Raw genomic sequence first — 24,405 nt, forward strand, 5'->3', positions numbered from 1 at the left:
TCCGCACGATCTCTGCCTTCCTTTGGGGAAAGCTTTTTCCGTTTGTGTGGGAAGGGAAAATTAAGCTTTGATTTCAGGGCGCTGCTGAGCAGACCAAAGAAAAGAAACTGAAAGCAGGCTCAGGCTGCTCGGTTGCTCAGTGCCCAAAGGCGCACGCCAGCACAGCTCCTCCTGCCCAAGGCTTCACGAGTTTTGTGGGGTGGCAGAGGTGCCCGGGAGCCACAAAACTGCAAGGGCCAACAGGTCCTGCCGCCAGAGGCTGGAGGAACATTTGTTTCTGCTGCGGAGCAGTGCTGGGTGGTGAGTTCTTTGCTGCGCCAGCAGCAGATAAACGTTTGCAAAACCGGAAGGGCACACATGCCCTCTCTGTCCATCCGTCTGCCCAGATAAGAAGCAACCAGTGCAGAGATGGAGCAGGGTCGACTCATTTCTCTTCACATCGTGTGGCTGCAGCCCTGCGCTGTGTGAGGTTGTGGTGCAAAAGCTGCTCTGCACGCTCAGCGAGACAGCGGCAGGAGAGGGCTCAGGTAACCCCCTGCCCCGGGACCTTGGGAGGAACAAGAGCGGGAAAAGAGAGGGGTACGGGGGTAGAAAGGGCTGGTCGTGTTTATGGTGTGTGTACTTGAACTCGTGTGTGCAAGTGAGTGTGTGAGCGCTAGTGAAGATCAGGCCAGCTCAGTCCCAGCTGGATCCAGGGACGGGGCAACAGCCGCATCCCCGCTGTCGGCTGCTGGATCCAGCACGATTTATTTTGCTCCAACGTACTTTGCCACCAGGCAGCGGTGGGGGGTTGGTATGTCTCCGCCCCACCAGCCAGAAGTAGAAAAAAGAGGGGCTTTGCTGGAGATCTGGGAGCTGCTAAAACGGGGCTCAGAAGGAAGAGAAGGGGGCTGAGCTCCAGGCGCGTCCCCACCGGCACAGCCCCGCCGGTCCCGGGCGCGCAGCTCTGGGCATCGGGTGGGTGCAAAGCCTCTCCCGAGCCCTGCACCGCGGGCTGGGCTGTCGGAAGGCTCCTGGTGCCGAGGCACCGGGCGAAATTGGACTGTCCCGGGCGGAGCAGAGCGGGCAGCGGGATGCCCGCAGGATGCCCGCAGGATGCCCGGCCCGCTCTCGGGCAGCGCCGCCGCCCGCAGACGCCCAGACCCCCGGCGTGGGGACACCCCCCCCTGCGGGGCTCCGACGGCCGCGGCAGGGCGGGACCCGCCCGGTGGAAGGCGGCGGGATGGGCCGGGCCGGGCGGGGGGCGGCGGCGGTGACGTCCCAGAAACGAAACTTGGCGGCTCGGCGGAGAAGCGAAACTTTTCCGGGGGGGGAGGCGGCGGCGCGGCACGGCGGAGCGGGCGCTGCAGGTGCCGGTGCCGGTCCCCGTCCCCGTGAGTTACGTTGCCGGGGCCGGCGGGCCGGGCGGGGGCGGGGGGGGGCAGCGCTGCGGGCTGGGCCGGGGGCCGGGCCTGGGCTGGCGGGGGGGGCTCGCTTGCCGGGCCCGGACGGGGCGGCGGGCTGCGGGCTCCGAGCCCCGCTGTAGCCCCCCGCTGCGCCCTGAACCCCCGGTGCGCCCCGACCTCCTCGGTACGCCCCGACCCTCCGGTGCGTCCTGAGCCCCCGGTGCGTCCGGTCATCCCCTGGGCACTCCCCTCCTCTCTCCTCCCGGTGCACCCGGAACACCGCCACCCCTTGGTGATCCCGGCCCTCCCCGCGGTGCCCCCGGCCATACCGGCACCCCCGGTGCCCCGGCCGTCCTGGCCCCGGCCCCGGCCCCCGGTGCCCCCGGTACCCCCGGCCCCCCCGCGCGCGCTGGGAGCCGCGGGCAGCCACGCCCCCTGCCCGCCGGCCCTCACCTAACGGGACTCGTTTGCATTCCGCCGGCCCTTCGCCGCGCCATTGGTCCATCCACCCGGCTCGTTTGCATATCCACCCGGGGGAGGCAGGAATTGTCGCCTATCCGCGGGGAGCAAGCAGCGCTTCATTTGCATATAGGCTCCGCCCCAGGGGTCAGCCCCGCCCCCGCCCCGGGCGGTGCAGGTGAGGGTCGGGGCTGCGGCCTGCGGGGCCCCCCCCCCCCAGCTCTAACCCTCCGCCGGCCCCTCCTGGCCCCCGCCAGTCCCGGTCCTAGCCCTGGCCTAGCCTTGGCCCTAGCCCTCTCCCGGCCCCTCCCGGGGGGAGCGGCACCGGCACCCTGCGGGCCTCCGTGCTGCCGGGGGCATGGGGCGGGCCCTGGCAGCGCGGTACGCCTCGGCCTGTCTCCGGGCCCACTCGGCCGCGCTGCGTTCGCTGTCCTTCGCCGGGACCGGTGCGTTCCCACTGTGTTTAATTTTAAAAGGTCTCTGTGCAGAGTGGAGTAGCTATTTTTATTTGCGCCCCCCCCCCCCCTTTTTTTTTAAAAAAAAAAGCATTTGTGGTTCCCCCCAGCCTGTGGGCTGGCACAGCCGAGGGCCCTGCTCTGGAGTATCACAGTTGTGTCCTGTAAATAAACCCGTGCCGGAGGAAGGTTACGTGACAAAGGTTCATGACTTCACATTAATTTTGTATTTCTCTTTGTGCCCCATCCTTTTTCTCTTCCTCTTGGCTCCGAGAAGCTTCCTGCCGAGTTTGTGGCTGGGAAACATGGAGTGCCCCGTGTGTCACTTTGGGGACGATTCTCCCGGTTCTTGCAGCGAGTGTGGGGCCCAGGCGGCTCCTGTCGCCGGCACTGGGGATGAGGATTCAGGTAGGAGGACGCAATGCGGGGTGAGCTGGGGGATGCCATGCGAGGGCTGGCTGCTGCCCGGTGATCAGAGGCTGGGGGTGTCTGCTGGTTCTTGGGTAGCTCTGGGCTGCTCTGCTCTGGCCAGGTCATTACACGCTGCTCTCGTCTCAAACTTCCCACGCGTTACTGGCCAGGGAGTTTTCCTCGCTTTGCAGTGACTGGTGGGGGATGGAGAGAGAAATGAGTTGGTTGCTGATGCCTCCTACACACATTCTCCACGCTCAGATCTCCGGTGTTGAACTAGTTTCCGTTTTGCCAATGAATTGGTGCCATTTTTATGGAATGCTGTATTACAAAGACTGGTCTAGTCCCTCTTGAACTAGTGTTTCCTATCTTCAGCTTATTGTTAGGTTCAGAATTTGCTCCCTGAATTTCTGTTGACAACACACTAATTCTGCCGCTATGAACAGTAACAGAATGAAGTACACAATTAATGCAGGATTTCTTAATCCTTTATTTGCATAAAGAGAGAATGACCCACCAGAATTACTTTTGGTTTGTTGATATGAGGAAGTTTGTTGATGTGACTTCCACAGAGTCAAGGCCTTTTCTGCCTCTCACCCCACCAGGGAGTTGGCTGGGGGTGCACACAGCTGGGTGGTGCAACGTACTGTCACCGACATCTTGGGGCTTCTTCGGCATTTTGACAGGTAGTTGTGGTTCCCAGCGCCTGCTGCTTCGGCCAGTAGCATGTTAGCTGGAGGTAGTATAAAGATCAGTACCTCAATACAATGGTTTCTTATCTTAATTATTCAGCTGCTGGCTGTGGGGGCCTTGGAGAGGGAAGGAGGCTGTGCTAGGGAGGATGGTGTCATTGCTAGTGGTAGCTGTTGAACAGGGAAAAACAAAGTGGCTCCTGTGTGTTCAATTGAGACATTTGGTCAGCGGCAGACCCTGCTTGCTCACCACCAGCCAAGAGCTGTTCTCTTGGATCTTGTGAGACCCCCCTGCAGTACCCCTGTGTCCAGCTTGGGGGTCCCTGGGACAAGAAGGACACGGAGCTGTTGGAGCAAGTCCAGAGGAGGCCACAGAGATGATCTGAGGGCTGGAGCACCTCTGCTATGGACACAGGCTGAGAGAGTTGGGCTTGTTCAGCCTGGAGAAGAGAAGGCTCCAGGGAGACCTTAGAGCCCCTTCCAGTCCCTGCAGGGGCTCCAGGAAAGCTGGAGAGGGGCTGGTGCCAAGGGCAGGGAGTGACAGGCCAAGGGGAATGGCCTGAAGCTGCAGGAGGGGAGATGGAGATGGGATGTGAGGCAGAAATCCTTCCCTGTGAGGGTGCTGAGGCCCTGGCACAGGTTGCCCAGAGAAGCTGTGGCTGCCCCTGGCTCCCTGGCAGGGTTCAAGGCCAGGCTGGATGGGGCTTTGGGCAACCTGGGCTAGTGGAGGGTGTCCCTGCCCATGGCAGGGGTGGGACTGGGTGGGCTGTGAGGTCCCTTCCCACCCAAACCGGTCTGGGATTCTCTAGTTTAACCGTGAACCTTGCCTTCATTGCAGAAAGAAGAGAGGTGAAGGTCGCTCCAGTCCCTGATACAGGAGCAGAGCCTGGAGGAGATGTGAAGGGAGAAGGCACTGATGGGCCTCCTTCCACTGCTGAAACAAAGGAGGAGGAGGGAGGATTGCTGATGGAGAATGCACGAGCTCTGATCAGTACTTCAGAGACCACACCTGAGTACACTACAGGTGGGCCTTCTTCCCCTACTGAAATGCAGGAGGAGGAAGAAGAGGGAGCATCGCTGCTGGAGGGTGTAACAGCTCCAAGTCATAGCTCGGAGCCCGCACCTCAGTGCATGGCTGGTGATTCTTCTGAGAAGCCACAGAAGAGGGTAAGGCTTTTTGTCAGTGCTGAGGAGCAAGAGTAGCTGGTAACTTGGTGCTCTCTCTTTTGTAAAGTGCTGAGGCTGGGCTGCATCACCATGAATCCCTTTGGTCTGCAGCTGGGTGCTGCTGCCTCTGTTCCTAGGCAAAATGTAGATGTTTTTGCTTACGTAGTGTTGCATACACAGAGAGCTAATGTGCTGAGTAGTGCAGCTCCCCCTAACAGGACATTTGCTGCATTGAGGGAAACGGTACAGAATTCAGCTTAGTAATTGGTCTGATCTTGTCAGTGAGCATCGTGCTCAGTGCTGCTCTGTGTTCCTGCTGAGAAAGTCTTGAATATTAAAAATGCAGAATTCTCAAGTGTTACTTGTATTTCACCTACTATATGAGATGGTAGCTGGTCTTGTCCTTCTCTTCCTAGTCATTCTCCATTAACCCAGTGTTGCAGGAAGGTGTTGATACTAGCTGCAATGGAGGAACTAACAAAGAATTTCTCTTCAACACTGAATAAACAGACATTGTGGTGTTCAGGGTTTTTGTTTTGTTTTGGTTTTTGATAGAAAAAGAAGAAGAAGAAGAAAGCAAAGAAGAGTCCTTCCAGCTCTGGGGAGCAGGACTCTCTGCCTCCTCTAAGCACAGCACCAGCTCAAACCACAGAATCGCCTGATACATGTATTATTCCGCAGGAAATCCAAACCCCAGGCAGTGAAGTAGCCAAACCGGGTGACGGTGTACATGCTGGTGACAGTGGAGGCACACATGGAAGCAACACGGTGCTGGGTCACTTGGGAAAGGAAGCTGGAAGTCTGGAAGTGGTTGCAGAAGGCAGTCAGAGCAGTGTGGATGTGATGTCCCCACCAAAGCAGAGCAGCATGGATAGCGTGGCTGCCCCATCTCCAAGCTCTGCAGCCCCAAAGGAGAAAGTGGGGGGCGGAAGTACCACGAAGTGTGGAGAAACGGTCAGGAGCGATGTGGAAGGGGGCAGTTGTGCTCCTGATGCTGGCCAGCTTCCCAAAACCAGACCAGATTCCCAGTCTGTGGGTAGCAGTAAGAAATCGGCTTCAACAGGGAAGACAGCGAGCATTTCCTCTGGGCTGTCTCCAGGAGCACCTAAAAGTAAGCCTGCAGCTTCTGCTGAACTTCAAAGTCAAGACAGAAAGACTCCAGCAGTGGCCAAAAGCTTGCAGGCTGGGAAGGATGAACAAGACACCAGGCAGAAAGCGAGCTGTTTGACTTCCAAGGTAAATGTGTGAGTGAACACCCTGGTGAGTATTTGGTTGTGCTGGGCAAAGTTTGCCTTCGTAACTGTGACTCTTTTGTGCTGTCAGTAAAGCTGAAGACCACAAGGCTGGGGATATAGGGGGAAAGCAGGGAACACTATGAAGTGTTTCTTTTTTGAGTTTTGCTCCCCTATGTGTTAGTTCTAGCACAGCTCTCACTGAGTGGTTGTTCAGTTGCCCCCAGGAGCTGTGAACTTGTCTCTTCTCCAGCCAGCTCTTCCAGATGTGCTCTCCAGTGAGCTGTCAGCTCACAAAGCTTCATGCTTTGTAGGTGTCTGCTCCACTCATGGACGGGCCTGTTAAGCTGCAAATTGCTGTTGCTTATCTTTCATGTTCTTTACGCTCCATCCTCTGGGGACCTGTGGCTTATTGACCTGACTCCTTGCCAATGTGTTTGGGTGGATTTCTCTTGCAATCATGCACTATTTTCCTTAACCAGTAGCTTCCCTCAGTGAGGGATTTGTATTTCCAGAAGTATGAAGCTAGCTGGTATGTTGTGATTTCTGGGTATCCCCACCCATCTGAAGAGATATTGGATATTTCTGGGGCTGTTGTACTTCCAGGGTCTCCCGTTTAATTGGGCATTGTCTGCCTTCCTGTCGCAGAATGAAGACCCAGAGCAGAAAAAGAAGACCCCAAGTGAGAAAGTGCATGAAGTAGCTGAGAAGACAAGTCAGACCAAAGGACCTCAGCTTGCTAGAAAGGATGATGCTTCGGCTGTAACAGGCAGTCACAAGGACAAAAAGCAACAAAGGAACCAGAATCCTGTGGATAAGATTAAAGAAATGTGAGAACACCCCTGCTGCTCCCCAGCATTCTTCCCTTACAGGATTTGGTGTGAGAAGGAGTAGAGGACTCCAGACTGAGGCAGGGCATTGAAATACTAAGATTAGGTCTGCAGGTATCTTGGATGTGTGGAAATAGAATTGCCTTAAAACTGAGGTAAACTACTGCTCGTGCAACAGCGAGGCAATGTTTAATTGGGAGTTGCAGCTCAGGTCATGTGCTGGGTAATGTGGTACACCTGATACTTGAACCTTTTTGAGTATCTGATGAATAAAAAAAGGAGAGAGACTGCCCTCTTATTTCTTACTCTTACGAGCAACATGTGCTTCACACATATAACTCTTTAGGTTAATGATGTGAAAAGCTGTTTTGATTAGTATAACATGTTTTGCTTAGTGTGTATGAGCTGGAAGAGGGATAACGCATAGCCATTTCAGGTGACTGCGATTGAGGTATTTCTGTTGGCTTACCAAGCAGTGACCCAGATGCATGCGGTCAGAGCATTTCATGCCACCTTTAGGAACACATTTTTCCTTTTTGCACTAGGCCTGCTATGTAGCATCAGTTTTTGTGAACTGCTGACAGAGCTTATGGGTCTTGCATCCAGTAAGCCAGTGGCTCAAATTTTATTTGTTGGTTATAATATTTGTGCAATTAAAAAAAAGTAAAATTTAGAATTCTTTCTATTTTCCTCTTAATTCTTTCTTGTAGTTCTGTGAACCGAAGTGATGGTGTTACAGTATATTTCCATGCAATATTGTCCAAAGACTTCAAACTAAACCCCGAGACCCATAAAGTGTTCATCAGAGCTGAAGGCGTTTCTCCCTATCTGAACTGGAAGGACAACATTTGTGAGCTGAACTGCACCAAGTATGTACCCTCTTGAGTCACGCAGGGGCACAGGAGTGTTCTGGCTCTGGAGAACAGGATGCGATGTGGTGCTTTGTTTAATATGTGAGACTGTAGCTATATGTCCATAGGTGGGTATTGCTATGAAGGGTTTTCATAGTGGAAACCACTAGTCTAAAATTTTCATTATGAAAGAATAATCGCTCTTCCTATTAAAAATAGTGATACATGGAAAAGGAAGTATATAAATCAGCTGACATGTCCTTTGCGCTCCTTTGCTGTGTTTTGTGTTTCCTAGGGATCTAGGACAACATGGATACCTCATTGAAGGCACTGTAACTCTTGCAAAAGAAAATATGAATAAATACATTCCTTACAAATATTGGGTTACCCGTGGTGAAGGGGACTATGAATTTATTTACAAGGATTCAGTATCAAATAATCATGTGAATCGCTGCTTACAGATAAGAGGCAACTTGCTCAACAACGGAGGTGAGCTTTTCTGACGGGATCTGCATACTGGGATGATCCGTGGGATGGTCTCTAACTTTGTGTGGACCAGCAGTGTTATCAGACAGCACTGCCTGAAGCTGGAAACTTAATGGGTTAGCAGGGGTATTTCTGCGGACAGCTGAAAGGGTGAAGGCATGTGCAAATGTGTGTGTGTGTGTTAAATGATTGTTTTCCTGTGCTCTCATCTGTGTTGCTTGTTCTAGAATGGCACCAGTATGATGATATTGTGTGTGCAAAGCCTTCTGAAGTGAAAAAATTATGGACAAGACTTGCTCGTGATAAAAACAAAGACGTGGTGGAAGGGAAGATAATAGCTGCAAATATTATGTTAGAAAGTATCTTCAGCATTCTTGGAACCTGGAATCCCAACAACCTGAGAAACTTCCTCTTCCAGCTGAGGCAGTTTCATGTTGTTACCAGCAACCCAAGGGTGCATGACGGCAGAGAAATGCTATGGACAGAGTTAAACTTTGGCACGCAGCAGGTAATCTGTTTTCTTTTAACAGATACTAGAAAAGAGACAGTTGGTTACTAAGTGCAGAACTTTAATTCTGCTGTTGACCTGTTTGGGTTAATTTTGCTTTTCCAGTCAGAAAGTTCAGGTGTGACAGGACCAGTGGGCATCCTTTGGGGTGCCTGCCACCATCTGCCTTGGGAACTGCAGTCGTACCTTTGCAATTAGGTGCTGCTCTGAATATCCCATATTGATCAGCAGCAGAGCTGTGATGTGGCAACTTCTTACTTGAGAGGGTTTTGTGTCTGGATATTGATTTCCTAAGACTGGCCCTTTAGTTTTGCTGCCAGTCACTCTGTCACCAACTTCTCTGCACTCGTTTTGGACTCCAAGCCTGCCTTTTTTTTTCCTCTTTTTTTTTCTTTTTTTTTTTTCTTTTCTTTCCCTTTTGAGGAGCTCCTCCTAGTCCAGTTTTAAGCAGTCATGCAGACAGGGCTTCTGGAGTCCTAAATTTCTTACCTGGCATAATTTTGAAATATGGCAGAAATGTCATGTTGTCTTTTTTGGGGCTTTGGACTGGTGTCAGGGCTGCTCTTTTCTAACTTTCCGCAGCCTCCCTCCTCCTGGTGACGCGGGAGAGGCCACAAGATGGCATACCTGCCCAGCTCAGTGCAGCCCATGGGTGTTTGATATCGCTGCTGGTTTTCAGAAGGGTGAATTTGGTGTCACCGGGCACCGTGGTACTATGGATCCCCTGCGCATGGTTTCAGAGTAGCTTTTGGGGGCTGTGGGTAAGGACAGAAATCTCTCTCCCTTTGCTGACTCCCCACCAAGCCCGAGTCTGCTTGCTGAGTCAGCCTGTGGCGTTTGATGGTGACCGAAGGCAGCATTGGGTGTACAACTGCTCACCCGTTGTTCCCTTCTGGGAATCTGCCCTGGTCCCTTGATGCTCCCCAGCTCTCCTGGGCCTGGGGAGGTGCAGCAGTAGCTGAGCAGTGGGAGCTGGTAGCACAGAGAGGGGCACCAAACCGTCACAGGCACTGGGGTACCACGCCTGATGTTCTGGTGGTGGTCAGTACCACGGGTGCTTAGATCCTGGTACCACCATGGTGCCATGGGCTGTACGGGGCTATCGAGTGTCCTTGCTGTAACCGGCCGAAGAAAATGGCTTCAGGAGAAAAAGATTTGTTGGGGAACTAATGCTGTGGTTGATTTGCTTCTTTCCTTCTTTATGCCAGGTGAATGAGTTGCTGCTAAAATATATGAAGAAAATAGCTTTTCCTTTCTTTGCACCAGAAGGTGCAAAAGCATCACAGGAGGACGTAGTAGTAAAAAGCAAACTAGCTCTGGGGCTCACCATTCTCACAGTAGTTGAAGACCTCAAGCTGCCAGCATTTGAAAAAAGGGATCTGGCTGACCTGTGTAGCCTCTTGTGCTTGGATAAGATGTCACAACAAGCCATGCTAGATGAAATGAATCAAATCAAAAAGGCTTTTGCAGCAGTTACTAGGTACGTATGTTACTGGAGCACTTACAAGGTAACTAGCTGGGCTGGTTTTGCTGCACACATAGCACCCTGTGATAAAGCAATAAGGGATTTGGCTCTCTAGTGTCAGAGAATCAGAAAAACAGGTTTGAAGAGATCTTTGGAGGTCTCTGTTCCAACCTCCTGCTCAAAGCAGAGCTAATATCCAGGCAAGGTTGCAGTCAAGTTCTGAAAAACTCTGGGGATGAAGATTGCGTAACCTCTCTGGGGCCCTCTTAGTCACATACCTTGCCTGATGTGCACAACGTTTTACTTTTGTCCAAACAGGATTTCCCATCTTGCAACTTGTCACTGTTGCCAGAGTAGTAGATTGAGTTAAAACTATTGTTTTTTCTTTATATATAAAAATCTCATTTGTTATCCTTTTCTGCCAAACAGTTTCTACCTTCTTACCTGTTTGCGATTTGTACTTACAAACTCAATGATCGGGATCGTCATATGTTTACTCCTTTAAATTTAAATGCCACGTTTGGATTCTTCTTGTCTCCTCTGATGTGCATCATTCCACATGTTTTTCTTGATTTTTCCTGAGTGCCTGCTTATTAGACTGTTATTTAGCTGTTTATCTGGCACTCGAATTTCTAGTTCTTCACTTGCACAGCTGCAGCTATTAAACTTCCTTTTGGAGACCTTTGTAGTACTTAAGCCTAACCAAAGAGGCTGAGAATTGTCCCTAGAATCCCTGGCTAAAATAATGATCAGAAGTTATTTGAAGGTATGTAGCAAGATTGAGATGTAGCCCCCCCCTTCCCCCCCGGACATTCTTGAACCCTGTAAAAAGCTATTCTTTTACTATGTGTTTATTTTGGGTTGGTTTTTTTTTTTTTTTCAGTTTGAAGGTTCACATGATAAACTTGTGCCAGAGATGCATTGATGAGCAAGTAGACCAGTGGGTGTGGGTTCTTCCTCTTCTGCATTTCTTCACTGATCCTTTGCAGCATGACAACTTGGCAATGGAAGAAGATACCTGGGCAGGGCTGGAAGGGCTTCCATTTGCTGAAACAAGGAAGAAGCGACATAGGTGAGTTTTCTAGAATTACTAGTTGTATCCAGTGCCTTGAACGTTGTAGTTAGCGATGGTCACCTTTATCTTTTTTTCCTAACTCTCGATTTTAGAAATTAAGAAACGTAGCATGTTGATGGTACATGCTTGGGATATATGAACACAGATCATATTGGTTGCTCAGAATGTGGTGTACAGAAAAGCTGTGCAGTATATTACTGTTCAGACACAAACAACTCTTAATTCTGCAAGCTGTGGAGAAGCTTGCACACGGTTGGTGATGCCTGGCGTGAGTTAAAGCAGCCGATGATACGCGTTGTGCAGAATCTGAGCAAGACCTGGAGTTTATTTTCCTTGAGTGCTTCTGCTCAGTAGTTTGACACTGCCTCTGCGATTACTGGGTCTTGGGGTCTTCTACCACTCTTCAGCTGTGAATGAAAAAAACACAGGAGTGAGAATAAGAGTCCACTGTGGGCTGAACAAGATTTCAGCCTCTTGTCCCTTGAAAACTTGAAGATTTTGTTTTGTCTTCCATCCAGGGGGACCCTACTGCAACTAATGGAAGAAAAGAAACACTTGATGGAATTTGATAGGAATCTGGTCAAGTCCTGGATCTGTGTGCTGCCCCTGGAGAGCCTGGCTGAATTTATAGAAAACTTTTCCAGTGATTTGTTAGTTACTCTTCAAGGTGTTTCTTACAGATTAGAGGACGTTGACTTTTCATTGTACAGTTTTCAGGTTTGTCTTCTGGCAGCTTTCCCCAGCTAAGGGGTAAAGGCTGAAACTGGGCTGTAGTGTGCCTTTTAGCAGAGCTGACTCACTGAAGGGAGTGTGCTTGGTAGCAGGTCAGAGTACAAAGAGCTTAACGTTTGGCTAAAAGCAAAAATAGTTGCTCTGAAGCAGGAGACTCCTAAGAGGAGATGAGAGGGTGTATCTGTAGCAAAAAATGTTGTTGGCATTGATGAGAGAAGGATCTGCCTATCTGGATTTGCTCTTAGTCACTGATGGCAACTATTTTAATCCTGAGATCCTCAAATGGCTGCCTGAAACTGTTTTTTGCGTGGTTCTTGGGGGTTTGGGCAAGGTGCTGCTGGTTTGGGAGATTTTCCTGCCTGTTGTGAAAACACTTGTATTTGTGTGAGGACAGCAGGAACTGGATGTTGCAACTAGTAATGATAAATGTTAAACCCCTAGATTGTAACACGTGCAGGTTTTGTTTGTACAAATAATAGCTACCTATATGTTGACTCTGACATCCAGTAAATAATTTTTGCAATTTTATAACATAGTTATAAAAGCGTTGGAGAAGGCATGGAAGAGTACTGAATTCCTTCTTTCACAGCATCCCCTCAACTAATGAGAAACCAGTCTGTAAAACACTTCCACAGTTTAATATTTCTATCTTTCCATTCTTAGGTAGTAGAGAGTCTTCTAAAGACACTGCTGTCTACCTTGGATGAGAAACAGGCCAGGTAACTGAAGTGCACTTTTGTGAGAACATTGTCCTTTTTATTTACACTGTGCCTGTGGGGTGGGGTTATGCTTGTAGCTTGAATTTGGGCATTGAAATCTATATGAACAAAAGAATCCTGTATTTCTAGCCCTCTGTCAGATAGCAACGTTTTTTTAAATCCATCTGAGGGAGGGATGGTTAGTTGCCACACTGTATTGAATGTGGTGGGTGGGGTGTGGGTTTTTTTTTTTTTTTCCTTTGAGCAGAAAATAAATTCTTCCTCTTTATTCCTGTCCTTCAGAGCTCTGGAAGCTTGCTCTTGGCAGTCCTGCTTGACCTGCTGCCTCAAGCTGCACAAGAGTGTCTGCAAGTATGTGAAACACGGGAAGTGGTTCAAGATTCCTGCTGCTTCTGCCATGATGATTTCGAAGGTTGCCAAACTTCAGCCCACAGCAGTGAGTACCAAAGAACCATTCATGGCTTGATATGAGCAAGATGTCTGGAAATGGTACAAAAATGGTACAACAGACTGATTTTTAGATCATATCCATTCTCAGTTTGGAAAACTTAATACTCTAAATCAACCAAGACTGTGATACTTCCAAAAAGTTGTGAAATCACTTAATGATTTTGATTCCTCTTAGTGAAAATAAGGTCAAATGCCTAGGTGGGCTCTCATGGGTTTTGTTTTATGTCTGGGTTTTTTTCTATTAAATATGTTGTATTTACTTCCTAGAATAAGCATTTTTAAGCACAAACTACTTATAAACATTACTTTTTCCCAGCCTCCCTCTATCCTTTATTCAAGTAGTGGTGGGTCTCTGTGGCTGGGCATGTTTGTACTTTGGATGCATTTGGGCTCTTTTAGAAGTATTTATTTAAATCAGTTGTACATTTCTCTCCTGCTTGAACTGGTCTTACTTTTTTTTCTTCTCCTGTGTGTGCGGCAGGTTCCAAGAGATGCTGTGCAGGAAGCAGTAGAAGTGTTAGAAGTATTCAGTGAAACTCTGAGACACACTCGAACTTGGTTCAGAAATGCTTTAAACCAGACGTTATTGAAAGAATACCTGGACCTTGTGATGTTCTCTCTTTATTGGGAACTTCAGGTTTGTAATCTTCTAATAATGTGAACAAAAAGGTGTTTTACCATGGCTTAACCATATAGTCTTTATTGGCTCTTTGCTGGGAACCGTAGCTGCTGTGGCTGGGTGAGGAATGAGATGGGACAGGCAATACAGACTACAAGCTGAGAAGCTGCATTGTTTTAAACGCTCTTGGGCTGAGAAGCAAAGGCTATAATTGGTGCTGCTCAGCTCACCTCGTTCCTTGCTTTTCTTGGCTGCTCCAAGAGGCATTGCTGGGATGAGGAGCTGCCCTGTTGGTGTTTAGCTGGAGCTGTTGTCGTGCTCACCCTGTATGTCCTGCTGGCTGGCTGTCCTTCAGGTCTTCAGCAGCAAAGCACGGAGCAGCTCCTTACAGTCTGACTCACTCTGCTCCCAGCCCTCCCTGGGACAGTTTCTGGCATCAAGGTGGAAGTGGTTCATCCAAATATCTCCTTTAGCAACTGGGACATTTTGACACTGTTTTGGGCTTAAAAGCTGCCTTTTGCTGCTCTGGGAGCACCGATCTTCTGGGTGGAAACATCTGAAAGGACTGCAGGCTCTCTGAGGAGTGTGGGCTCTCTCCTCAGTGTAGTTTTTCTAATTTCCTTATTTGAATGTTAAATCTCAGCACTCAGTGTTTTGGGTTTCTTTTGCTTTTCACCTGCAGGCCTGGGATGAATTTGTGAAGATCAGCTTTCCAGATGAACAGTTCACTGAGAAGTGGAAGAAGACTTTACTTGCAGATCTGGAGAAAAGAATTCAGGAGGTATGGGCGGGGGCTTACAGGCAGTCACTGCATGCCAGTGGGCCGAGTTCAGAGCAGACAGACAGTCTTCTGCTGTGCTTAGCAAATAGCTTCTAGAGCCAGGACGGGCATGTGAAAACACCGTGGTCATAGAAATTGCCATGGCTGTTATAAACCATGTTCTGGAGGCTCAGGAATTGGACATGAAACTGTACCATGCAGTATTCTTGGTGTCAGACTCCAGTAGCCTGCTAGCCTGGCTGCATGCTGGTCTGTCTCTAGCAGTGACTGAGATCCTCCTGCTTTAAAGGAAATTGCACGTTTAGAGCAATTACCACCCCTATGGTTTTAAGAAACAGTGGGTGCAAAGTAAGCATGCGAGGACTTCCAGAAGCAAAGCTGCTGCTTGTCTCTTTTCATTCATTGTGCAGAAATTGTGTTGTCCGGGGTCCCAAATACACACACGGTGTAAGTCCCTTCTAAATTGACCTGGTGTATCTCCTCATCTCCTTTCTACATCAGCTGCAGAATTCTTTAAGCCATTGATTTTCAGGGTATAATCAGGAAACAAATATTTCCTGGTGGAAGCCTGGCTTGGAGTGAGACATATTAAGCCATCACACGTTTTAGACGGAAACAATCTAAAAGATTTTCCAAATATTTATTTGTGTTTCATCTCTCTTCCAGGCCCTGGTAAATGGGCTGATGCTTGGCTCCACTAGGAAACTTAAATTTTTCGACTTCATTATTTTTATTGTCTTAGTAGCAGCACTCCTTCATGTTTTCAGAAACACTCTGGAAACTTCAAATTGATAAGAAATCTCCCTTTTGCCCTATAGGAGCCTCCAGTTAAACAAATCTTAGTCTACTGTTGTCAGCACCACCGATTCACAGGACTTGACTCTTCCATTGGCTGGTGTTTCTGTAATTGTGCCACAGAGGCTGTAACTGCAGCTTGCCAGGTATTGTATTTTCCCTCACAGTAGGAAAAGGAAAATTCAAATTTCCTGTTGCGTAGAAATCCTGTTGCTTAGTATAGGGATGTGCATTGTGGTGGAAGGAGAGTTGTGCATTGCTCTCATCGCTTGAGTTGCTGTGGATTAAGTTTGTTTAAATGAACAAAAAAAATATTGACAAGAAATCAGGAAATGAGGATCCACTTATAAAGGGTCCATGAAAAACACTTGTAATGCTGTTGGCATCATGGCTTCTGCCGTCAGTCACGTCATACGGCTTGCTTGGAATATGCCTCTGCAGAGGTGTGACCTGTGGACATCAGTGCCTGATCCCAAGAGAGATGGGCACAGTATAGTCCTGAACACTGATGCGTTCCTTGCCTCTGTCTTGTATGCCTTGTGCAGACTCAGAGCAATCTCCTTGAGAAGATATCTTCCTACAACATGAGCCAATTTAGCCAGCTTGTATCAACTATTATTGTGAAGCCATGGCCAATCAAGAGCAGGCAGTCTGAGGATGATTTTGATGAGATTTTGCACCACATACTTACATGGCCTGACATCAAACATATCTTCAGCTTTAATGGTATGTCTGTTAGTTATATCTATAGGAGTCTATGAAAAGCTGTTCTCTGCCTTGCCGCTCCCACATTGCAGAGCAGCAAACAGATATATAAAAATTGTTCTGCTCTTCTTTTATTCCTTATCTCAAAGCTCAAGATGTTCAACCTGTTTTCGGAGAGGAAAGGCTAAGGAGAGGGAGCTAGTATTCCTCTTGTGCTTATGCCCTGCAGCCAGTTCAGGATTTGTACTGGGCTGCTGAGCCTGTAGATCAAGTGGATTTGTAGAATGTAACTTCTTTCTCTAAGAAGTTCTAATAAGTTATTGCTACACAAAAACGCAGCAGTGGTCATGTGAATGGATCAAAATGGCTTGTGTTTCCTCCACAGGTTTTGGGTATGGGCTCTCCATGGGAAGGTTTCTCAATTGCTCTCCTGGGATCCTGGCTGTTTCTGTTCAGAAAAAATATGAGGGTTTGGAGGGTGGTGTGATGACTTCTCAGGCTTTTGGGTAGGGATTTGAATGGGAAATGCAAGGACTCTGTATCATGATGCTGAATAGTTATTGATGCTGCCTAGTGTTTGTGAAGCAGGGCTGATCCAGGTTTTACATGCTTCGTTTCTGGAACAGGAACAAACACAAAGCTCCTAGAAGAACTTACAGATGAAGCAAAGAATGTAATAGCCACAGCAGACTCCGTGTTTATGAGTGTCACCAATGGCATCCAGAAAGGGTGTGTCCTTGTGAAACATCTGGAAGAAGTTTTCCAGCATGAGAAACAGTTCATCTGTATCTGGGAGATAAGTAAGAGCACCATTCAAAGGTGGCATTGTTGGCTTATGGCATCACTGTAGTGATCGATGGCCTGCTCTGTTAACCTGTTTCCATGATTAGTAATGCTAATTAGGCGCTTCAGCAGTTAGCAGTGCTGCCCTTGTCTTTGTCTTTTACGTGGAGCTCCCAGCTCCAATTTGTTGTCTGCCTTTCACTGTGGTGTTTGTGACTCTGCAAATCCAAACATGAGTTACGGGTGCAGGGGGTGGGATGTGTCTGCCTTGTGACTACAAGTGAGTTTTCTTTCAGAGCACCAGCAGCTGTCACATGAAGACAAAGAACTGGCCCAGAGACAAGTGAAAGAATTGCTGCAGAGGAGGCAAGAAGAAGTAACGCTTCTCAGAAAAGAGAAAAAAGCAATAGGAACCTTTCTGAGCATGTGTAGGAAGGTGCAGGCGTCTGTGAAAGGTAGTGTTTTGGGGGAGCAATTTGAAAGTGGCAACTCCAGAAGATGTAACTTTCTCTGAAAACGACTAGGCTTTGTAAACAGGTTTTATTCTAAACCACAGCAAATATGAGGAGGGGTGGGTGAAGTAAACCTAGAGCATTTGAGGGATCAAATAAATGCTTATGCATCAAATTATCTTTGTAGGGGTCCACGTGCCCAATAGCACTTTGTGACTTGGCAGATTAGATGAAGTAAGCTGGACACAGGGTGGACGTCTGATCTATCTCTGACCTGTGTCTCTGTTTTAAAGTGGATGTAGGTGAAGTGGAGTTTCAACACTTGGAGGATCTTCGCTCAAAAAGACTTAATGCCGTTGTGACTGTGACAGAGACCCCCCTACGGACCTACTACAGCTTGAGCCCAAAGCTGAAAGAATTTGCCCAGAAAATGCACTCTTTTAAGGACAGCCTGATCTTCCAGCAGTTCTGGGAGGAAGCAGCGCAGCAGGCAGGAGAGGAGAATGAAAGTTCAGAGGAGGAGGAGGAGGAGGACAATATTGTTCCTGCATTGGACCTTGATAATGTTTTCAGCTGTCTGATTTCCCCTTGTTTTGTGAGCTATGAAAAGTTGTATGATGATCTCAGATCTGGAAGTCTCACACTTTCTGCAGTTGATACAATTTTTCAGGAATTCACAAATCATCCTGACGATCTCAAAACTGAACTAAATACCATATGTAAGCTTAGACCTGAAGAAGACAGAGACTGGGTCAATCAGCGATTTCAGCAGATCCAGCAGTACCATGAAATGCATTTAACTTTTGATGCTGCGAAGATCATTGCCAATGTCAGAGAGAGTTTAAACCTCTCTGGTGACTTCAGTGTCCTGGAAAACTTGTTGGACATAGTAAGTATCCACTTCTTCAGCTCTGTACTGTCCAGATGTTGGCTGGAAAGCTTGGATAAATCTGAACCTTCCCACAAGTCTATCCCAGTCTGTCAAGAGCTATTCTCTGTCCCAAGATGCTTACTTGAGGTAAAAATCAAGTGTTCAAACAAAGCGCTTTTGTGTAATCTTTCTTAAAAGAGAGAAGATGGTATTCCTCTGTTTGGGGTGTGGCTTTGCAGAGGGCTTTCCTTTCATTTCCCTGCTGGAGAACGGCTCCTGTTTCCCATTTCCAGACTGAATGTTTGTTTGCACTGCTTGCTTTGTAGACAGAAAAGCTTGAATCATACAAGACACAAAAGCTGGACTCCATCAGCCCTGAACTTATGCATGCCAAGAGACTGCTGCAGGGGATCACTGTGAACCGTCGTGGGTGTCTGAAGGAACTGGCCCAGCAGAAGGAGTTTGTCTGCTGGGTCAGAGAAGCACTGAAAGGTGTGTGCTGCTCACCCAGGAATTGGGCAGCTAGTACTAGAAGGGATGCCCGTTTGTGTGGGGGCAGAAGGATGCCGTGTCCCTGACCCATCTGCTTTATGCCTTCACAGCTTCTGGTATTGAGAGTTACAAGCATCTCTTACAGGTTTTGGTGTGGGATATGCTGTGAAGCAGTCCCTTAAACATGCCCGTGCCACTGTAGTCTCGTGCAGCACAGAGTAGCTACCCTGCCCGATAGCTGGGCTTGGTCTGAAGGGTTGTAGTAGCTGCTACTACTCAGTTCAGAGCAGTTATTTAAGAGAACAAGGCCATCCATTTAACAGATTGGCAGCAGTCCGATTAGTTGTGTGTCTGCCAGCAAAGTTGTCTTGCATGCATGGCGACACACACCCTTTGAGCTGCTTCCATCCTGGCTGTGAATCTGCTGTTCATGGTGATGCAGAGAAAAGCCCAGGGCCAAGGATGCCACTAATGCAGATGAACCACCTGGTGAAGTTGCTGGCCGGATGGGTGGAGGGAAGTTGCACAGGAGATGCTGTTCAAAGGCATTCTTTCTGCATAAAGTGGTGATGTGGAATTGTGTTAAAGCTCCCTCATCTGTCATTTATTCATATGTTTATCTCATTTAAGATATAAATGAGCTGAAGGTATTTGTAGACTTGGCATCCATCTCTGCTGGGGAGAATGACATGGATGTGGACCGTGTGGCGTGTTTCCATGACACTGTGCATGGCTACTCTTCCCTGCTCTATGAGCTCAGGCAAGAGTCGGGGTTCGAGGACTTCATGCGCTGCTTGAAGAAGCTGTGGCGAGCCCTGGACAGTGATGAGAATCTTCCCAAGAAACTGGTGAGTTCTGCTGGAGCAGGTCCTCTCTGCATCTGCTTGAGTTTCTGCCTTCCAAGGGTGGCTGGAAGATTGACTGCACAGGGCAAATTGCACTTGTGTGGGGATATGACAGCAGCTCTCGTTACTGGAAGAAAAATATCTTATGTTTCAGTGGCACAAAAATTCACTGCAGCAACCGTAACTGGTGTAGCACAGATTTCTCCAGAGCACTGCTAAGGCTTTCAGGTGTGACGTGGTGTAGCTTCACTCTTGCAAGAGTTTGAATGATGATGCAGAAGAGGGAAGGCAGATGGCTGGGAACTCTTATTCTCTGCAGCAGGGCACGTTTCTATAGCAAGAGGCATTGAAGCACTGTGGGCTCTGTTTCTTCAGCCTCCCATGGTGTTGGTAAAGAATAGCTGTGCAGGAGGATCAGGCTGTGGGCAGTAGCCATTCCTTTCTTCCTTCCCCATCCTGAAACTTTTATGCTAGCCCAAGCTGTTTGTCCCAGACACAGATGTAACCCTGGAAAGAAGTGCCAAGTCAGAGCAATTAGGGCTGTGCCATGTCTTCTCTTCTTTCCACAGCGTGCTTCAGCGCAACACTTAGAGTGGTTGAAAACAGTGAAAGAGAGCCACGGGTCTGTGGAGCTGTCATCGCTGTCGCTGGCAGCTGCCATCAACAGCAGAGGAATATATGTTCTCAGAGCACCAGCTGATGGCCAAAAGGTGAGGCTGCTTGGCTTTCCCTCCCCTCCTGCAGATAACGCTGCTGTCGTGTCGGTGACTGTCAGAAATGTGCTGTGGCTTTTCTCCCACTTTGCATAGTTCGTTTTTGGGGGCTGCTGCCTCCTAAGTGCTCCCCTTGCTGGGCTTAGCACTGCCTCAGGAGTGGAACCTCAGTGTGCATCAGTGCTAACAACTTATTCTCTGGCAGATTTCTTTGGACAATGTCCTGCGCTTCACCCTCCCAGGGAGCTCTGGGGATAATGAGGCATCATGGAAATACTCTCTGGCAGAGCTCCGTGAACTGCAGAACAAACTGATGCTTATGTCAACAAAGGGAGAGCAAGGCTTGGAGGTGGAGAAGTTCTCTGAGGTCAGATTTCAAACCCAGTGGGTTACTGATGTTGAGGCTGGGGTTGCCTTTTGCCTTGAATATCAGCTTTTAGGCCTGTGGTTTACAGCTGAGTTGCTGGGGACAAATAGTCGCAGGCAGATAGATCTTTGGTTCCCTGTTAAGGTGGAACTAAGCTGGAGACTGGACAGTGGACTGGTATGCTCATCCTCTGGCTCCACTGGGGATGCTCCTGGTGGGAGAGTTGCTGTGCTTTCGTAGCAAGCTGGGGGTTCCTTACTGGCTTCCTGGGCATACTGGTGTTAAAAAGCCACAAGAGTCTTTTGTTACTTTACAAGGCCTGACACACCTGGCTTGGGACCAATGCCTTTATTTTGATTCAAAGTCTGTCCTGTGGTTTCATGACTGGGACTTGTCTTGGTAAAACAGCTTAGTTTTATGTCTCCTCTATCCCCACACAGATCTTTTCCAATGTCCAAAGACTTGCACAGGCCTTTATAGACCTTTATTCGGCTGGGAACATGCTCTTCCGCTCCTGGCTTGCTCAAGTGTATTGCTCGCCCAAAGGAGAATCGTGTGTTCTTATAGACTTCTCTTTGGGACCGATCCCAGTGCTAGAAGGGCAAGGAGATATGGCAGTTGTGCTCCCAGGCCTCTGCAAGACAATGGAGAGTTTCCTGGAGAGTTGGAAAAGCTTCATGTATGAAAAACGATTCCAGCATTTCTACCTGAACTACTACACCGCTGAGCAGCTGGTCTATTTGTGCACAGAACTGGGGCAGAGGATGCCCAGCCAGGGTGCCCTGATGATGCTTTCGTTCCTAAAACACAACTGCACCAAGCAGGATGTCCTGAGAGCCTCCAGGAATGAGGTGCCTCCCAGGTCAAGGAAGGCTATTTTGGACTTGCAAGTGATGCTGGACGGGGAGAAGGACCTGTCTGCACAGCTGAAGTACATCTGGGAGTGCTACATGGGCAACATGGGCTCCTTCCTTCCCAACTGCCTAGATATTGATACGCTTGGTGAGTGGCTGAAGAATCTGGCCAGCTGGGAGAGAGAGCATGTGACACGAGAATTTCCACGGGACCTTCTGTATGTTGGGCAGCCCAACCTCATCACGTGCCCTCGCTCTGAGGTGCTCACATCTGCTCTGGCTATTTACATGAACAGCCCCAACCAGCCCCTTCCCACTTTTGATGAAGTTCTCCTATGCACTCCTCAGACCACTGCTGAGCAAGTGGGGCTCTTTCTCAGGAGGTGCCTCATTCCCTGCAGCGAAGGAGAGAAAATTTACACCATGCTGTACGCAGATGAGCTGAGTTACGATGTCAGCTGCAGAGCAGAGGAGCTCTTCCAGCACCTGCAGCACTACAACAGCGCCTATCGCCTCATCATTCTGTGCAACTGTGAGAGGGAGCACAGCTACATCCCTTCTGTCTTCAGCCAGTACAAAGTGCACATGATACCCCAGAGGCAATTAGCTGAAATCCAGCGATACCTTCAGCACCACTACAGAGTCGCTCAGCCTTCAGACTCAGCTGCTTCTGTGTTCAAGGACAATATGTGTGTTGGGATTGTCTCCTCCAAAAGAGCTGGTGTGGGTAAGATGTCACACGCTAAATGGGGTCTGCTGAGTGTTAAAAACCAGAGTGGGGTTCACCTTGCCAGGTTTTCTGCCCAAGTCACAAGCATCTAGTCAAAAAGAATGATTCAAACTGTAGTCAGTGGAGTGAGGTGAAAGCTGTAAGGACAGCTCGTCTTGTCCTGAGATAGGCATCTCTGGAGATGGTTCTTCTTGCTAATCTGACACCTGCCTCCTTCTACTGACTTACATCATTAATGTAAACTAGATAGCTGATGCTGGATAAGATGAATCTGACCTCCTGAGGTTAAAATACACCTGCAGGAAAATATATGTGAGATAGGACAAGGGTTGTAAAGCCTGACTGTTTTTCTTGCATAGGAAACGATTGTTGGTGGTCTCTTAATGGAAAAAGCTAGAGGGCATTAAGTAAAACTACTTGGCAGGCTGAAAAGCAAACAGAAGAATGTGGCTCTTCAAACAGCGCTTAGTTAAATTGTGGAACCCAAAGCTTTACGCAGGCTTAAAAAGTGATTAGATACAGTTGGGAGAGAAACATCCATCAAGGGCTGTTAAACACAAAGGTGCTATCTCTGACATAGGAGTTCCTGAGCTTCAGAAATACTGGGGAAGAGTCGCTGTGTCAGCTGTGTTCTTACCCTGTTCCTCGGCTGTTGTCCCGTTAGAGACTGGTAGTCCAGGAAGTGCTTTGGCTGTCTTGTGTAAGCTTTGAGTCTGAAGTACTTCTAGTGCATGCACACAGAAGCAACATCAGACCTTGCTTTTTCCTTACAGCAGCCATTCTTGGGCTTTGATAGAGTTCCACCCCAATGGAAAGGTCAGTCTTAAAAGGGAAAGTGTGCTACATTATTTTCCAGGGATTAGTGAGAAAATCCAAAACAGTTTTGGCAACAAATTGCATCCTTTGTCAAACTTCAGAAACCCAGGGCAGGTCTGGGGTGTTATCTGTGAATGGCTGCTGCCTTAGCTTCAATCTGGAAAGCTACGTAAACCCACTTCGTTGTTGTTGCATTACAAACCTTTTGGAGCTTCCAAAAGGTTGGAAGAGACAGCTTTACCCAGACACCCACAACTGGGAAGTTCTTGTGGAACGAATCTACCACAGCCAGCTCCTGCACTACGTAGCATAAAGGGTGTGATGGGATGTAGGCAGTGGACATGGAACAGTCTTCCGCCCCTGTTAATCTGGGGAACAGCAGATGCGGACTACAGCCAACCGCAAAGAGCAAACCCAAGTCATTGGCACTGCCTCAAGATTTAGGCTTTCTTCTTCTGGAATACCTTTTAGGAAGTTTCAGAGATCTCAGAGGATAGGGCACTTAACAGAAAGAAGGAAATCAAATGCTTATGACCTTATTATGATGTATTCGATATCGATGGCTTTGATTCTTTTGGTGTTTTTTATGATAACAGGGAAATCACTGTATGTGAAGAGGCTACATGAGAGACTGCAAGCAGAGCAGCCTGACTATACAAAACTTCTGAAAACCATCAGACTAATTGAACCAGAAGTGGATGAAGATAAAGTGATAAAATCTCTTCTGCCTTTTCTGAAGAAGAAACACCAGACAAAGCCCATGATATTCCATTTTGATATCACCTCTTCAGTAAGTACATCCCTCCCACAGGTCCCTTGTCCTAAAAGTTCTGTGTGGATCCTTGCAGAAGTTGTTTCTTTAAAGCTTTTTGTTTCTTAGTAAGCCATTTCACTAGGACGTGTTTTCTAATTATTGTGTAAGTCAGTAACATAAAGAACTCTTTACCATCAAGGTGGTTGAACTCTGGAACAGGTTGCCCAGAGAAGCTGTAGAGTTTCCAACCTTGGAGATATTAAAAACCTGACTGGACATGGTCTTGGCAGCCTGCTCCAGCTGAGCTGCTTTGAGCAGGGAGGTTGGACAAGATGATCTCCAGAGATCCCTTCTACCCTCAGCTGTTCTATGATTCTGTGAAGTTATGGTGAGTAAATATAGAGGAAATGCTTTTGTGTCTTTTCTTGTGATAGGTACAAAGTGGAATCCCAGAGTTTCTATTCAAGCTGTTGGTTTTGCAGTATCTTACACACAGTAATGGAAATATGTGGCTACGACAGAAGTGCCATTTGTATATCATTGAAATCCTTGAGGTATCACCAGTGCCAAAGAAAACAGCAAGACATGTACGTACACAGCAATACTTGATTTCTTTGAATTTCTCAGTCATTTTGCACATATGTTTGTATATAACTGCACATGAATTGTAGAGACTATAACCGTAAACAACACAGAGATTCCCTGTTTGTATTGGGGTGTACTGTGCGTCTCCGTTACCAAGTGGTGTCCCTGGTGCTGTACAAAGTGATGTTAAAACTAGACAGTAAATGATACCTGTTGTGGTTTTCATGGGCTGGTAATTTCTGAAGGCCTGTTAGTCCAAGTCTCACTGGCCCCACTATAACATTTATAGGAAATATAAAAATGCAAAATCTAATCTTCCTCATATT

At 48.2% G+C, this 24,405-nt stretch overlaps 1 protein-coding gene across 11 annotated transcripts in view; it reads left to right on the forward strand.

The window, feature by feature from the left end:
- The first annotated feature begins 410 nt into the window (after positions 1-410).
- RNF213 (ring finger protein 213) overlaps positions 411-24,405 on the forward strand; it is a 52,429-nt gene continuing 28,434 nt past the window's right edge. Inside the window, exons 1-27 of one of the 11 annotated variants that reach the window (XM_054846223.1) lie at positions 411-527; positions 2,577-2,707; positions 4,241-4,569; positions 5,125-5,805; positions 6,450-6,631; positions 7,342-7,500; positions 7,778-7,971; positions 8,196-8,476; positions 9,685-9,956; positions 10,825-11,013; positions 11,535-11,733; positions 12,412-12,467; positions 12,750-12,903; positions 13,399-13,554; positions 14,219-14,317; positions 15,136-15,258; positions 15,658-15,838; positions 16,444-16,617; positions 16,897-17,055; positions 17,346-17,941; positions 18,250-18,415; positions 19,046-19,263; positions 19,830-19,970; positions 20,179-20,340; positions 20,781-21,921; positions 23,337-23,530; positions 23,929-24,081. In XM_054846223.1, coding sequence (XP_054702198.1) covers positions 2,605-2,707; positions 4,241-4,569; positions 5,125-5,805; positions 6,450-6,631; positions 7,342-7,500; positions 7,778-7,971; positions 8,196-8,476; positions 9,685-9,956; positions 10,825-11,013; positions 11,535-11,733; positions 12,412-12,467; positions 12,750-12,903; positions 13,399-13,554; positions 14,219-14,317; positions 15,136-15,258; positions 15,658-15,838; positions 16,444-16,617; positions 16,897-17,055; positions 17,346-17,941; positions 18,250-18,415; positions 19,046-19,263; positions 19,830-19,970; positions 20,179-20,340; positions 20,781-21,921; positions 23,337-23,530; positions 23,929-24,081 — 6,462 coding nt within the window. In that variant the 5' untranslated portion in view covers positions 411-527; positions 2,577-2,604. Of the gene's footprint in view, positions 528-1,290; positions 1,374-2,003; positions 2,023-2,576; positions 2,708-4,240; positions 4,570-5,124; positions 5,806-6,449; positions 6,632-7,341; positions 7,501-7,777; positions 7,972-8,195; positions 8,477-9,684; positions 9,957-10,824; positions 11,014-11,534; positions 11,734-12,411; positions 12,468-12,749; positions 12,904-13,398; positions 13,555-14,218; positions 14,318-15,135; positions 15,259-15,657; positions 15,839-16,443; positions 16,618-16,896; positions 17,056-17,345; positions 17,942-18,249; positions 18,416-19,045; positions 19,264-19,829; positions 19,971-20,178; positions 20,341-20,780; positions 21,922-23,336; positions 23,531-23,928; positions 24,082-24,405 lie in introns of those variants that run through there. The other 10 variants (XM_054846222.1, XM_054846231.1, XM_054846221.1 and 7 more) reach the window with 10 other exon arrangements.

Source organism: Grus americana, chromosome 18, assembly GCF_028858705.1.
Source record: "Grus americana isolate bGruAme1 chromosome 18, bGruAme1.mat, whole genome shotgun sequence".
NCBI lineage: Eukaryota > Metazoa > Chordata > Aves > Gruiformes > Gruidae > Grus > Grus americana.